At 39.3% G+C, this 16,891-nt stretch overlaps 1 protein-coding gene across 1 annotated transcript in view; it reads right to left on the reverse strand.

Annotated features, from left to right (window-relative positions):
- Positions 1–6,037, reverse strand: part of LOC104306770 (probable ATP-dependent RNA helicase DDX60) — a 40,354-nt gene extending 34,317 nt beyond the window's left edge. Inside the window, exons 1-7 of the mRNA XM_054165918.1 lie at positions 5,719–6,037; positions 5,514–5,583; positions 3,608–3,785; positions 3,124–3,465; positions 2,592–2,699; positions 1,128–1,289; positions 163–321 (exon numbers count right to left, since the gene is read on the reverse strand). Coding sequence (XP_054021893.1) covers positions 163–321; positions 1,128–1,289; positions 2,592–2,699; positions 3,124–3,465; positions 3,608–3,785; positions 5,514–5,583; positions 5,719–6,037 — 1,338 coding nt within the window. The remainder of the gene's footprint in view (positions 1–162; positions 322–1,127; positions 1,290–2,591; positions 2,700–3,123; positions 3,466–3,607; positions 3,786–5,513; positions 5,584–5,718) is intronic.
- Positions 6,038–16,891: the final 10,854 nt, after the last annotated feature.

Consider the following 16,891-nt stretch of genomic DNA (forward strand, 5'->3'; position numbering starts at 1 on the left):
TAGCCCCACTGATTTGTGGCTCACAAGATAAGGTTTGCTTCCAGCAAGTACCTTACATTCTTTGATCTCATCAGACGACCATAGTAGCATATAAAGGCAAATGAAAAACTGAAATGACAATTGTACCTGATGTCAGGGGAAGTAAGACACTGTTACACATACCATTTTTATAAATGGTGAAACTTGCTTAGTCCAGCAGGATTTCTTGATCCTAATCTGAGCTCTATATGAAAGAGGCATATGAAGAAGAAATGCCACTGTAAGACATTGCATTCTGCAGAAGTCAGCTGCTTCTTCTGGACACAGTGGTCTACTTCTCTGCTGAGAGATGACAAGGAAAAAAACTGACCATGTCTTCAGTAAAATAATTGTGTTCACCTCTACTTAATTCAGTGGTTTGCATTTTGTTACAGTGGCTAATAATAATATTGATCAATTTTTTAAAAAATTACACTGTAATGACTTGGGAATACAAAATGAACTCCTTTCTAAAAGAAGGGTAACTAAGAAAATCAAGACAAAATGTAAAAACAATTGCCAATTTCTAACAGAAAGGCATAGTATCAAGGTATAGGCCTACATTCTTTTCTCAACTGCACAGGAAATCCAGCTGTGCCAACCAACTCTATCTGTCTTGTAGTCCACTGAATTGGTGTTTCATAAAATACCACTGATATACTGCATCTGTGTTAACTTCATGAAAACATAAGGCTTGTAGTATGGTCACAAAAACAATGTCATGACTACAACTCAACAGAAACCTTTCTTTTGCCTGAAATGTCTTGTTAATTTAAGAAACATGCTTTTCTAGGAACCTAGTAGAAAAATAAAAGTAGTAAGTGCAACTAATTTCTAAGGTTAAATCTCCTATGAAAGTAATTGCTCCTAAGGTAAATCTTTCCCCAGGAATAGCTACTGCAGGACAGAACACAGTGCCACCCACAGGGAAATCATGCTCCTTTGGAAAAGCTCTGGATGCAGCAACTATCTAAGAAAACCAGACAGAGTGTAGTCACAAAAGAAACAGCTGGGCCTCTCTTCAGCTTGGAACATAGGGCAGACCTCTCTCCTGTTAGCAAAATGTTTATGGTCATGGTCCTGAGAAGACACCAAAAAAAATATCTTACTCTTGTTGACTGCCCTGTCTTTGCTCTCATTGAAGTATTTGCACTTTCCAACATGGTGCTGTATATTTTTAATCCCACAGCACAAGCAAGAACACAGATCACACGCCGAATGTCAGATCCTTCAGGCCACAGTTGTTTCAACAGACGGGTGGTCTGGTGAACCTGTAGTCATAACATCATGAATAGCACAAATGATTGCTAAAATAAAAATTGCCAAATCAAAAGCAAGTCCTTTCCTTTACCACAGTTCCATCAGAGCAGGGAACAAAAAGAACATAAAAACTACAGAATGAAAAGCTCTTTTTTGTCACGTCCGTAAGGGCACCAACAGCCATTACTGTCTCCACTCAACCCATTGAGGCATCCTCCCACTTGCCCCAGGCCTCATTTCAGCCCCTTACAACCATCAGTCACTACCCCAGCAATGTTGCAGCAGTGCTGGTCTCCAACTTCCCATCACACAGCAGGCTGACAACCTGGTCTGATCTCAGCCCATTCCCAGGTCGGTGCCTGATACTGAGGGCTGCAGTTGTCCCCAAAAGCTGCCCTGCTCTTGACTAAGATAGTGGGCACTGGATACCAGGCTCTGCCCTGCCACACCCAGGGGAGCTTCCACAGCCCCAATCTCAAGGGGACTAATGCCCACCCTTGCTGTACCCTGACATTTTGCTGCTCTTGGAGTCTGCAATTGTTGAATTTGCCTCAAGAAAGATAATCACAATAAAACAAAGTATTAGCAATAGATAGACTTTAAAATGCTTTCTGAATAATACTATTTTTTTTCTGGACTAGAAAAAAACAGAACAAAACAAGACATCATCTCTCTGGACCAGTATCATTCCCTTTGAAGTCCAAGGAAGCCTTGCTGTTGCTCTCTGCAGGAACAGAAGCGGAGTTGCAACAGTAGTGCAACAACACCCAGGAAAACAGTAGGAGTACATTAGGCACTAAAAGTGATTATGATGCCATAAAAATACCATTTTTTAAACAGTTAAAATACTGTAAAACCACTGCTTTAATCATGCAAGCATAGACCTTGCAATTGTAATCAAGTTCTTAAAAAATTCCCAAACTATAAAGTTTTTAGTTTCTGCAAGATTCAGCAGCTGCCATAGCAAGTTTTAGATTTTGAGATGTCCCTACAGACGAGGCTGCTGCTGGCAGCAGCACCAACTCTTGCCCACTGCTGTTAAATGCACCCCTTCATATTCTATCTTTTGTCTACAAGACAAAGGCAGCATCCCATTGACCATCTTCCAGAGGAAACATCCTACTTTAATGAATCTTAAAGAAACAACTTGAATATACTGGGAAGAATACTGGACACAGAGAAGACCTCTTAGACTCAGGGTGTCACCTCAGGAAAAGAGAGCCCTCAGTTCTGGCTAGGAGAGAATTTCAGGTAAAGGAAAGAAGGAAGACAGTCAAACTGAGAAGGAAAAAAAATCAAGAAGGTCAAATTACCTCTTTTTTCATGCTCTTCAGGCTCAGATTGAGATGTTCATAGAGATATATGACTGGGTCCTCATACATGACTAACTTTTCAGAAGTACATTTCAGATCTTCTTTGTACTAAGAAGTGCAGAAATCAATGTTATATGCAAAATTCAATAGATAACATCTACACTAAATAATATTTTTTTCAAGTCATATACCTGGCCTAAATATTAGTCTTTGCCTGGCATAATACAAGTCAACCAAGACATATGACATTAAAGAAATGCGAAAGGATGTATTTGAAACTATCATATCTCAAGCCAACAATAATGTGAAAATCAGCTGCAGAGAACAGGACAGAAATTTGCCACCAATCACAATGCTTGCCTAGGAAGAATTTCAAGAGCCATTGATCAAAGAAACATAAAATGAGCCACATTTCAGTGCTTTATAATTTTAATAAGCAAAATCTAATATTCCTATTGAGGTATTTTAATTAAATCTGCAGCACAGAACTAACACTGTTATTTCAAACCAACAACAAAGTTGTGTATCTTACCTTTTGAAAAAAAATGTGGTGTTTATGCACATTCTGAACATGATATCCATAAACTCTAAGAAGATCATACATTTGTCCTGAAGCAAGCACAATGTTGACTTTCTTAGACAATGAATGAGCAATTAAAATACATAAATAGTCTGTCTGACGACAGCTTAGTCCTATATCAGACACAATGATGAAGTAAGGATAACTTTGCTTCAGGAAAATCTCCCATTTGGATGATAAACAATTGGAAAATTCCGTATGAACAGTGATGCTTGTGTTATGCCTCAGGTGTTCTATTAATGCAGTTCGTAAGAAAAGAAAGTGAGGATATGGAAAGTACATCTGCTCGGCATCCTACGGGAAAGAAAAACAATGGAATTTTTCAGTTATGTTTGTTGACACAATGAACAGTTTCCTTATCCTGATTAGAATCAAGATGTTGGCTTTGAAGGAGTGCAGTAGTTTTAAGTGGAAACAAATGTTACTTGCTTAGTACCTTGAAGAAAACAATGACATATTTTGCTCCTTTTTCAGTGAAATCCTGCAGGAAGCATTCAACTTGGTAGAAGAAGTTTAGATACTGTGTATCCTCATCCAAAAACGTAAGTAGTAAGGAATCCCCATCTATTACAAAGAATTCAGACTCAACAAAGTCTTTTAACAGACTGACATACCTGAAAGAAAAGGAAGTAGTATGTACATAACACAACTCCAAGAAAAGTTGAGGACCTCAGACTGAGTGAATTTGCTTACTAATAGATTTTAAAACAGTTTTGTTAATTAAATAAACTAAATGTATAAATTAAATTACAGCAAACCATATTTCTTGGATTTGAGATTAGTGCTAAATAACTTTCAATCCTTGCAGTTACTGAATGAATTAGCAAATACTTTCTTTACAAGTCCAGATACTTTTGTAGTATCCGGGGCTTCTGCTACTTAGGTGGCACTTCTCCATACCTGTTCATGCAGAAAATGTAACCTGGTCTTTAAGAAATACTCTCAGGATAGGATATAACCAGTAAATATACTTTGAGAACCTTCCTGCCCAACTTTCCATCTAAAAATAGGAAGTAGGTTATCAACAACAATCAACAAAAATGACTACTACCTCCCTCATCTAAGGAATATCTGTGGCAAGAAAAATAAGAGCAAAGAGTAGTGAAATCACAATACACTTCCTGTAGTGATCAAGGAATTAGAATACTTTTTCATCGACTTCCTATTTCAGAAAACTATGAAGTTGATAAAATCTGCATTAACCAGTCTTAGGTCAAATTTTAAACAATCCTTTGCACTGACAATGGCAGTTAAACTGGTAGCACCTAGCTACCAGCATCCTAGGAACATCCTCCAGCTCTCTAAGAGCTCATGGAAGTCCAAGGACGTGATATCCTACCCAGGACAGACCAAGGAGTCAGAAGAACTTCTGCAGGTCCAGGTGAAGAAGATGCAAGCCCTTCTACTTCAGAGTCTATTACATATTATGCTGATAATGCGTACTAAGAGAACATCCATACTCTAATGGTAAGAACATGCTTGTTTTCTTCAAGGCTGTCAAAAAATGCCTGCTACACATCACTTAAGATCCACGCCTAGGAAGATCTTGCTTTCTTTTCTGGCTGGTTTACAGGCCCAGTTTGTTATTTGATTCAGTGAGTACCCTTCCATGAACAAAAGATATGTAAATTTCTGTCCTGTACACTTAAATCATCTGCTTTTAATTAGTAAGAATCTCTAGCATGTCAGCTTCAGAATGCAGAGGAGACACTTCACTGTCAATGTGAATGGCACCACTGCTAATTTTTTTTCCATATCAAGCATAGAAAAGAATCAGTTTCGAGATACAGAAGTTCATACAGGAGAACTGACATACGAAAATATAGGAAGTATATATGAAAAGTAAATTTTTGCAGGAAAACTGGAAGATAGTGTGGCTCACTTGGTAGCACATAAGATGCTTAATGGGAAGGTTGTGAGTTCAAGCCTGCAGTGGGCAGTAGTGACAGGTTGGATTTGATGATCTTTGAGGTCGCTTCCAACCTTAGTGATACTGAATACTGAAAAGTAGCAAACTTAAAACACATGGGGAAACCTTCAAAAAAACCCGAAATCATGACAGAGAATTGAAAAAGCATAAATAGTTTAAGTTGTAGATAAGTTCCTAAAACATTTAAACAATCTCTCTGCTCTTCATACAGACTTTCTATTAGGGATCTTCCTTCATGTGGCTGGAGGAAGTATGGCATCCTAAGCATGCCTTAGGTCTCTTGGTTTTCCACAAACCGAGATGACAAACACATCAGGCTGTTTACTACTACACTGGGATGTCTATGTAGTTCAAATAAACTAATTTTATTACCATTTATTGCATTTCTTTCTGTAAACCTTTCTGTACTTACTGAGATCTTGATAGGGATGCCCAAATGTGCAGCCTCAGCTTCTTCAGAAATCCAAGCTGTTTTCCTATTCCTAAAATAACCACATGTATGGTTACTAATAGAACCACATAACTCTAAATCATTAATTAATTATGAAAGAACCAACAGGTAAGGCACTGTAATGAAGGCTACAGGCAAGAGAATAAGCTAAATAACAGCTCCTCACCAGGGCCTTGGGAATCACATTTACAACAAAGAACTCTGAAACCCTTGTCTTCAGTTTCTGATGCCTGTGGAGTCACTTCTTCAGTGTTACTACAATCTGGGTCTTCAGCTTCTTGTTTTCTCTCTTCCTCTTCTTTAAGCATCTGCACAACAGATGCTTCCACACTGTCACTGGTCTCATCCTTCTCATCACTGTCACATGTACTCCCACTCTGTGTATCTTCCTTTGTTGGACATTGGCTATCCTTATCATCATCACTAGAACTCTCATCTGAATCATTACAAACAACTTTCTTGAAATTATCATCTGCAGAATCCATTTGGAAACTGAAAAAAAAAACACAAAACAACCCAACAACAAACCACTTAAATAGTAAATGGATAGTTTTCAGGAAATACAGTATGCTGAGGCTTAAATCAAATTATCAACTTCATAATCTCACTGGAATAAAATGTTAAGAAAAAATCATAATTAATTTTGTGAATATTTTAAAATCAAGAAATATCTTTATGAACTATAAGAAATTGCTTTTAAAGTTTACTGGAGTATTACATAGCTGTTTCATGCTTTGCAGGAAGCAACCCTTGCAGTGGTTGGTCATAATTTGCTTTATTGTATATATTCATGTATATTTACGTATGTATTTATATAGACATAGTGGTCTGTATCTCTTGGTTTCAGTGACTTGTATCTTCACCATTCATGCTAGTCCAAGCCACAAATAGGCATGCCAAAATATCATCAGTATATGACAGGGGTAATCATGGTTTTGTATCAATTTCATTTTTAATTCAGTTTTAGGGTTTTTTCTTCCTTTTTTTCAAAGGCAGAGTTCTCAAATCTTCAGTTACCACGTACCTGTAATGGTCAGGGTAACTCCCCACTTTATGAGGTCTCAATGTTCAGGTCCTTTGAGCTAAAGAACAAGCAGCTTGGCGTAACACTACCCACTCTCTACCAAATCAACTCAGTTCATTTGAATTAGTTTTCTCTAGTTTCCATTCCAGTAATAGCTGCATACAGTGTTTATTTTTTCAGTGTTTGCTGTTGCAAAGTTCATACTATGCCACTGGGTGGGGTGAAGGGAGGGCAGCCCTCATTCCGCTGTCCCTCATCCCCCCGAGTGGGGCCAGTCAGATTAAACCAATACAGTGTGCTACATTACGGTGGTGTACTTAACTTTACAGCTGAATGAAATGTAAGCAATTTATATGCATACTGCTAACCACCTTTTGCGTACCTGCATACATACTTTTTGTCAAGGCAGTCGTAAAACTGAAACTTTTCTCATTTTCCTTATCTAAATGGAAAAAGCTGTATCAAAGGCCTGACAACACCATTTTGAGATGAATCACATTTTTTGCATCCTGAAGCTGTTGCTTCCCTAGAATACGGCCACTACTTCCTCAGTCTCCTAAGAAAGCGTTAGACTCTCCATGACTCTCGTTCCAAGCTCTCAAAGAAAGCAAGACTTTAGCTGTACATACTCACGTATGGACTGCTATACTGCCTTTCAAAACCAAACTACTTTTGTTATATCAGTGCTTTTCTGCAATGCACACAGCAACATCTGTGGTGTGGGCAGAGAACTAGGTATCTCCGGTGCCTCTTCACCCTGGAGGGTGCTCCTTTGCTGCCTGCAAAGTCCCAGATATTCCTCCTGCAAGCTGTCCAGCCACCTCGTTCATTGTAAACAAACTGCAACCCTAATGCAAACCCCAATCACAGCCCCAACACTATGCCTAAACCCGCTACCTGCACCCCAAGAACTAAACCCAACCTTAATCCTAACCCAAATTCCAGCCTCGGCCCAAACTCTGCCCTAACCACAACTTTTAACAAAGCTCCGCTCCACCAGTACCTGCCGCTTGTGCCCGATCCGCTGCCCGATCCACCGCCCGGCCCTCCTCTGCCGCCACCGCGCTTTAAAGGGTGGGGCGGTGGTCGGCGGACCCTGGATAGGGCGCCGTCTCCAGAGCCACACGCTTTCGGTTTCCATTCCCGGTGCGACTCTGCTGCCAGGTTTCAGGTTCGTTTCCGAGGTGCCTGCGTCACTACAAAACAGCCCTGTGGAGAAGGACGTGGAAGTCCTGGTGGATAACAGGTGATCCAAGAGTCAACAATATGCCCTTGTGGTCAAGAAGGCCAATGGTATCCTGGGGTGTATTAAGAGGAGCATGTCCAGCAGGTCGAGGGAGATTCTCCTCCCCTCTACTCTGCCCTGGTGAGACCTCACCTGGAATATTGCATCCAGTTCTGGGCTCCCCAGTTCAAGAGGGACAGAAATCTGCTGGAGAAAGTCCAACAGAGGGTACCAGGATGACTGAGGGACTGGAGCACGTGCCCTCTGAGAGGAGAGGCTGAGAGACCTGGGGCTGTTTAGTCTGGAGAAGACAGGGGGAATTTGATAAATGTTTATAAATATCTGAGGTCTGAGTGTCAAGAGGGAGGGGACAGGCTCTTCTCAGTTGCACTCTGTGATAGGACAAGGGGTAATGGATACGAACTACAGCACAGGAGGTTCCACCTCAACATGAGGAGAAGCTTCTTCACTGTGAGGGTCACAGACTGTTGGAACAGGCTGCCCAGGGAGGTTGTGAAGTCATCTTCTCTGGATACTTTCAAGACCCATCTAGGTGTGTTCCTGTGCAACCTGTGCTAGATTCTATGGCCCTGCTCTAGCAGGGGTGTTGGACTCGATGACCTTCAGAGGTCACTTCCAACCCCAAACATCCTGTGATCCTGTGACCACTATTTCCTTGCTTCTCTGAAATTGTGCTTTTTACATGTGGCAGCTTCAGCTAACTGCCCAAGAGCCATTCAGCCGTAATTGCTTAAGATCAGTGTGCAGGTTGCACACAGGGTGCAGAAAACACCACTTTCTATTTCTGTTCCTTTCATCACACAGTCTCTTTTTCTACCAGCCCACTTTCTTACAGTAGGGAATTTCACATAAAAATATCACACAACCTTTTCACGTTTCCAGCAAATCCTTCAGCAGAAAGAGTGCTGGACCCCTAGCACTTATTTTAAAATAGCAAAACCTCAATTCAGAAGGGAACATGGGTGCCCAAGTACTGTTGAAACAACATTTAGGAAACCAAAGTTTGTGTATTACATTGTCTTGGTGAGAAGTGACAGCATTGCTCTGCTGCAGGATGCAGCACAGAAAACTGCTGGGGTTACATATGTAAATAGTCTCCACATGAATCTGGGTAGGCCTTCAACAGCCTTCCCAGTGGACAGCTGACATATAACACTTGCCATGTAAGCAGATCAGAGGTCTTCTCCACACCCTTCATTTTGTTTAACACCTGTACAAGAACAGCAGAAACTCAGGAGAATGGTATCGATTATAGTCAGCTAACCAAGATAAGCCCCTGCTCCCTTCTCTAAGTACACTTTGGTACGTAACAAGTTGCAAAATAGTTGGAACCTTTTGTTTCCTCAAATTAAATGGAACACAATATTTAGCCTAATGCTTTGACAGATGTTTAATACAACTTTTCCTTAGGACCTGAAGAGGAGCTTTTAGTTTCAGTTCTTTATCTACCTGGCAATGCATTTTAGAGCTGCTATTCATTTGACTAAAAGGAAGATTGGACATTTTACTTGAGGAAACTGGTTTCACCTCCATGAAAACATAAGAAAGAGCTAAAGCAGCACTCTGGCAGAAGCAGGGGTGCTGAGCAGGGTGGTGGGGAGTGTGAAACAACTAGTGCTAACAGGAAGATCAGTTGCCCCTATGGAGGACCCTATGCTGGAGCAGGTGGTATGCCCTGAAAGATCCACAGGCCCATGGAAAGCCCACACTGGAGCAGGTGTATCCTGAAAGACTATAGCTCATGGACAGGACTCACACTGGACAAGGGTTAAAGTATCAAAAAAGCTGTTATGTCCTGAGCAGCCCCTACAACCCTCACTCCCTATGCTGCACTGGAGATGGGGAGGGACAGAGGAGTCAAGAATGAAAATGTGAGGTTGATCTGAGGAAGTGGAAGATGAGGGAAAGGTGTTCTTTAATTTTTTTTATTATTTGTTTGTTAGTTTGTTTTTCACTAACAAAATCTACTTCACTTGGCAATAAATTACATTACTTTTCACCAAGTCAAGTCTAGTTTGCCTGTGATGGTAACTGATAAGTAGTGTCCCTAGCTTTGTGTTGACCCACAAGCTTTTCCATCCTCTTTTCTCCTCCCTCCTCTTGAAGGAGGGGAATGAGAGTAGCTGGGTGACAATATGGTAGTTGGTCAAGGTCAACCTACCACAATCTTTTAAATATCTCTATATCATGAGGCAGAGGGAAGGGGTACGGGTAGATCTTTGAGGTGAGGATCCAAGAAAGCCATTCTTTCAAGCATGAATCAGAGTGCCTAAAATCATCAAGCAGTTGTCAGTAACCATCTACTATAGAATAACAGCTGCAGAAGTTTTAACTTGAGGGAACATTTAAACTGTAACTGCTCAGCAATAGTAATTGGAGTCTGAGAAATTATCTAGTCCTGGCAGAGGGAAAACCAGGTTAACCAGAGACACATTAAAAAATATAAACAGGGATACCAAAGGTGAAACAACTCTCTATGAGACAGAAAAATTCTGTTGTTGATAGAGGAAGAAATGCTACAGTATTGATTCATAACAATATGGCTGGTGCTGGCACAAGCATGTATAAGGAATCTGTTCATGCCACATCTTTGCAGGTTCCCTGTAGAACCACTTAAGGCAGTAGGACTCTGTCCAGTGATTGTCTATTAAATCACTTTATACTGAAGCATGGGTGTGCATTTAATTCATTTCAACACTTCCTTGAAGTTGTCAGGAGCATAAAGTATTGTCAGGAGCATAAGTGCATAAATGCAAATTTTGCGTATTGTGCCCTCAACTGGTTTTAGAATCTGTCCTTAAATTCAATACACATGGTACAAGACTGACACATATCTGAATGGGAGAAATTTTTGACCCAGAGATTAAAATAAATAGATTAACATTTTAATTTATTTGTTAATCTTATTCTACCAATGCACTGTACAGAAAGTAAAGATTATGGCATATTTTCCCTTGAACTTTCTAAACAGTAAAATTCCAGTCATGCTCATCTCTTTCATTTCTTAAGACAAATCACCATATCCAGTATCCAGAATTTCAGCTCCATTTCCTAATCTTCAGATAGATTTTTATACATTTCTGTTCAGCTTATAGGAATAAGGAACAAACCTTTATCAGACTTGAGGGATCTGCATCGACTCATAATGTATACTAGTTTACATGGTACACTGCAAGGTCATGAAGTAGTGGAATTTTACTGGAGGCTTTGGTATTGTTCATGATCAGGTAAAACAAACTAAAGGACATCACCTCATCACAAGCAGCCCAGGCCTGAAAATAAAGAAGTATAAAAGGAACTAGCCAAAATTCATCACTAGTTTCTGTTTGTACTTATTTAGTGCAGTAGCAAAACCCTCTGGGAGATCTTTATTATCTACGGGAAAACAAAATTTACGCTAATGTTTCCAAGCAGGTAGAAGAAAACATGAAATGCTATAATAAAGTTGTGAGAAAGGAGGATATGATTCGTATTAAATATCCTGTGGAGAGAGTAGCTGGTGGGATGAACAGCCACATGTTTGCTTAAAATAAATTAAAACCAGAAGTGTTATGTCACCTGTACCATAATAAGCATGCATTCTGCTTAGAGGGAGACATCCACCTCCATCCGGATGACCAACAGGAGGAGGAGGAGATGACCGTGGGCCCATATGGCACAGCCGCTGGAGACACCACACCTATTCTAAGAACTATTTTACATGTCCACACTTTTTCTAAGAACTGTTTTGAATATTCATATCCCTCCAGCATAAAAGTTTGGCTGTAACTGTTTGGGGTATGTGAGCTGGTAGAGCACAAACTGTCCCCACATCCAGCACTGTTTGCCTTTTATCTTACAACACAAAATTCTCATAAAACTTTAAAATTTATTCTGGAGTGGATGGCTCATTTATAACAAAATCAAACACCAATACACCACGGTATTTGATGAGTGCAGCTTCTGAGGAGCAGGAGGAACAGGGCCAAGATGGCAGTGAAGGGCAGGACAGGTGGCTACAGCACAGGGCAAGTAGCAACTGCATGGAGGGGTGGAGTCTCACCATGCTGGAGACGGGCAAACAAGTTGGGCGGGACTGTGATAGCAAAGCCACAAACTAATAGCCTAGACATTATCAAGCAAAGTAATGAAACAAGGTCAGCCCAGGAACCCCATGCAGTAATTCAGGAACAGCACTAAGACAAAACAATGACAAATAATTCTGACGGAAAAATGTTGTCAAGGAGCTCCTTAGCAGAAATAGACAATTTTGATTAAATTTGATTTTTTTAGTTTTACCCTAAAAAGACTCTCAGAGGAATTAACAATTGCAATTACTACTTCTTTGCTAATATATGAAACTAAATTTTTCAATTAATCTTTAATTTTTTTTTTTCATTGCATCTGTCTTGTTTGCTTATTGGCTTATTTTAAAGCAGTTAAACTCTACAGGATTCAGTTCCTTAAAAATGTGTGGAAAATATGAACATGCAAATCGGCTTACAGAATACCCACTCTAACTTACTGTAGAAATAATAGCTTGGGTTAGTACTCTCCTGCAGTCTTCACACTCACTGTGCAGCCAGACAAGTACCAGAACCAGTGTGAGATGGCTGGGTGATGCAGCTGGGACAGGACAGAGAAAAGAGTGGGGAGAGGGGAAGAAGCAAAACTAGGGTGGCCTTTTTTTCCCCAGAAAATCATGAGAATGGCTTGGCTCAGGGACTCCAATGGTACTCTGCAGAAATCTCCATATGTGCAAAGATACTTACTCTCACCTTTGTATCAATGGTAACTATAGGGAATAAGGATGCAGACAATTATACCATTCAATTCTAAATACAGGACTAAGTGCCTAAACTTAGATGCTTGATTTTTTTAAGTGTAAGTGTATTTTAAACAAGACAAATATTTAAATTGAATATGTTTTAGTTTCCTCTAGTTACCCATTCTAACACTGTATGTGTTATTTAATGTCTTGGTAGTTTTGGTTTTTCCTGTTTTTGGAATCTCAGCAAACTGGAGATTTCTTCTTTCCGATCAGCATGTTGCTAGTATCTATTTACTTTCTGTAACAATCTCACAATACACAGTATATCTTTTCTAGCTATACAAACTTGGCAAATTCTTCCAAACAGCAACCAGAACTAGTGAAGAATCTACTGGTAAAATGTATGTTCTTATGTTACATATTTGTAATTTCCATTTGTCTAACAGCCATTGGGTGGCAGACAATGAACAGTATTGAAAAGACGTGCTATAGGCCTAAGAGGTTTCCTCATAATGGCAGTTTGTGCCTGACCATCCAGAGATTAGGTAGATCATTGGCTTCTTATAAGATACGCAGTTAGCAGCATGGTAGTGTCCAAGAAGCCACTGAACAACTTTATGGGTAGAGCACACAGAGTCAATACCTCATATTTTTTAATATAATCCCAGTACAGATTTGTATTACTTGATACCTACTTTTATTTTTTCTTTTTCTTTGTTTTTTAAATCATGATAGAGAAATTCTGAAAAAGTTCATTCTGGAACAAATCTTACCTGGAAACTAGAAATATGACAGAAAGTAAGCAAACCTCACATGATACTGTAGCTGACTATATGCTTATTCACTTTTTAATACACAGAATTGTTTCACTTTGTGCTTTTCTGTGTGCCTGCATGTATATACATGTATGTGTAGTTATTTGTTCACTTGTGTGTTTGGGTGCTAAAGTTCATGAATGTCAGTACAAGAGGAAGGAAATTACTTGGAGAAAAGCTCCAGATCCTGAACTCCATATGAGAAAAAGGCCAAATAACTTATATCTTTAATTTCTGGGCTGGAATGCTACATCTTCCCAGCTGGTGCTTCAATAAAACAGTACAGTAAGTGTTCAGTCAGTGTATACATGCATTCCTCAGTGAGACAACTGTGATACTAATGAGAGCATGTTTGTTCTACGTTGTGAGGCCGCGCCCAACAGCATTAATTTTTGCATGTCCTTATTTCTTTAGAAAGTTCACAATCAGAAGTAGAACTTTTAAATACTGATATACCCCCAAGTTTGAATAATGACATTTTCAAAAACAATTAAAATAGTATAGCATACCTGAAAGTTGAGAGCATCATGGCAAAACTCCCATCTGAAAACACCACTCACTGCTAAGCCATCTGGAAGTTTCCGAATGTTGCCCACACTTGTCTAACAAGAGCCTGGGTTTTGAGAAAATGCAGTATTTCAGAGATAAGTAAACAAAAGTAAATTATTAAGAAACAAACAAAGATCTAGGCTCATCACAAAACTAGTAGTTTACACCTCATAGAGTCATGCTATGAGGGTGACTGAGCACTGGCACGGGTTGCCCAAGGAGGTTGTGGGAGTCTCCTTCCTTGGAGATGCTCTAGGTGACCCTGCTTTAGCAGGGTGGTTGGACCACATTATCTGCAGAGGTCCCTTCCAACCTGTGATTGTGTGAATACTGAACTACCCGTGTTATACTACTGTAACTACAGCAGCATGTATCTATCCTAAATTCAATTAAAAATACAATTTATACAGACTAAGGATGTGGTATAATAGAAAAGCAACTCAGTATGCTAAGAATATCAGAAAACAATGACTACAGAAGGATTATACTGAATGTAAGAGAGCTTTCAAAGGGTAAGATTAGCCCCATTGTAAAGGTCATTTTTTACTGGTTTTACTGTCAATTTTTTGCTGAGTTTGGTCTTGTCTTTATTTATTATATCCTGAAAATTAAGGATTTAAACTCCAGCTGCTAGATCATCCACCTGCACATCAGCTTCATTTGAAAAAGTCCAATGTAACTACACTACTTCACATGCATCTGTGATAGGGAAGTCTATTATGTACTCGAAACAGGTGACACAGGCTATTATAAACAGCAAATCTCTGAACTTTGCAGTTCTTGATTTTCCAATGTAAGTCTTTATTGGGAGTTTCACCGCTGTTATCATTGTTGCTTTAACTTAGTAATTTGAGAAAACCAGTATCAAATATAAACCACCAAATAGATACAGAAAAAAATAATAATCTTAATTAATTTATAGACATAACCCATGGACAATACAGACTTTGGTTCTCAAATCCAAAATACCTAAGTAATTTGTCAATCCGTTGGTAAACTTTTGTCTCCAGTAAATCATGTTATCTGTCCAGCAGATAATAGTTTCCTCTCTTTGTTTCAACAGCTATTAGATTTTTCACACTTCTGCCTGAGGGAGGAAAAGGAAAAAGTCAGCTCTAATGATTGAGGATGTCAGGAGGGAGGGGACAGACTTTTCTCACTTGCTCCCTGTGATAGGACAAGGAGCAATAGATGTAAGCAGCAGCACAGGAGGTTCCACCTCAACACAAGGGGGAACTTCTTTACTGTAAGGGTCACAGACTAGTGAAACAGGCTCCCCAGAGGGGTTGTGGAGTCCCCTTCTCTGGAGACATTCAAGGCCCATCTGGATGTATTCCTCTGTGACCTTAGCTAGATTGTATGGTCCTGCTCTGGCAGGAGGGTTGGACTGGATGATCTCTTTGGGTCCCTTCCAACCCCTGACATCCTGCGATCCTGTGATTGTCACATCCAATACTTTTGTTTTTAAGAATCTTTCCCTTAGTTGTAGAAAGGTTCATAAATCAGGAACTGGTGATTCTCACAGATATCACAATGTGTAGAGAAATCACCTTACATGATGGGTATATTTGGAAATGGAAATGCATGCATGTTCAGTCTGGAAATGTGTGGTATGCATTTTCTCCTGGTTTCTCATATTATTCCAGACTTCCAGCCCTGTAAACGTCAGAGGCACATGCTGATGCGGACTAGTCACTGATGTCAACGCACCTCTAATTATTGTCACCACTGTATTGCTAGTTGTTAGTCTCCCAGTTATTCTATATTAACTGATGAAATACCAGCCTTTGTTTGTTAGGTAATCCAGCTTCAAATCAAAACAAAAAGAATAGTGTAACAATAAGAAGCTGATATCTGTAAGAATGAAAACTATTATACTGAAAAGGGTCAAACCAAAGGCTACTACAAGCTGTTAATAATTTCCCTTCATTCCTGGAGAATTTATCAGTGAGGTCATCAGTTCCAAACTGAATCGGTTGTGGGTCTGTCCACCCACAAAACTGAGCTCCTGGCTAATACTTCTTATGAAGGTATCAGGCAGAAGAGAGTCCATTATACCCACTGGGTGCATACCTCACTTATGAACATTTTTACGTCCATATGTTCATCATGTGAAGAACATATGTTCGTCATCACTGCTATAAATTTAGTGAAAACAGAAATTAACTACAATACACAAGCCTGACATTATTATAAAAATACTCTCAAAACCACAATATAGGTCTGTTGTGCATCCTAATAGTTTTAACACAGTCTTTCCTCTTCTGGGACATAATCTGCAACTTTCTTATCTGCAAACTCCTTCTAACATAATTCAGGTGATGCCAAAGTGATAAATTATTGTAATGCTTAGAAAACTCCTCATATACAGAATACAGCTCTCTCACAGAGTAATTTCTTTGAAGTGATCTGAACTGCTCTTCTCTGGTCTTCATACAGTTAATTCCTGCCATCCCCTACAAAGAAACCACAAAAATATATTCACTTACCTTTATCTAGGCGTTGTTCTATCCACAGATGAAAAGAGATATTCAAACCAGACATGGCTGCAATACATTTCACAGAATTACTTTGACATGTTTCCAGGAAATCTTTTAACTTATTTATTCCAGACCTAAAATTCTGTTTAATTTGGTTGTCAGTGCAAAGGCTTTTCCAGTGTTTCCAGTCCTTTGATTTTCCTCTTCATCCTTCATTTTTTCTTGGTTTTCTTCAATGATTTGTAAATGTGAGGTACACCTCACTTTTGAAGAAAAATATGTGGGTTTAGTTTTAAGCTATTAAACATTTGCTTAGAATACACCCAAATGGTGAACACAGGTTATATTATTTTTAACTGACATTTTTCCATGCTTTGACCTCTTTTTATTTCACACTAGAAAGAAAGGAATGAATATGTTATACTTTTACATAGTAGAGTTTATCATAAATCAAAAAAGTAAGCTGTTTTATCTC

This window comes from Dryobates pubescens, chromosome 1, assembly GCF_014839835.1.
Source record: "Dryobates pubescens isolate bDryPub1 chromosome 1, bDryPub1.pri, whole genome shotgun sequence".
Classification (NCBI taxonomy): Eukaryota; Metazoa; Chordata; class Aves; order Piciformes; family Picidae; genus Dryobates; species Dryobates pubescens.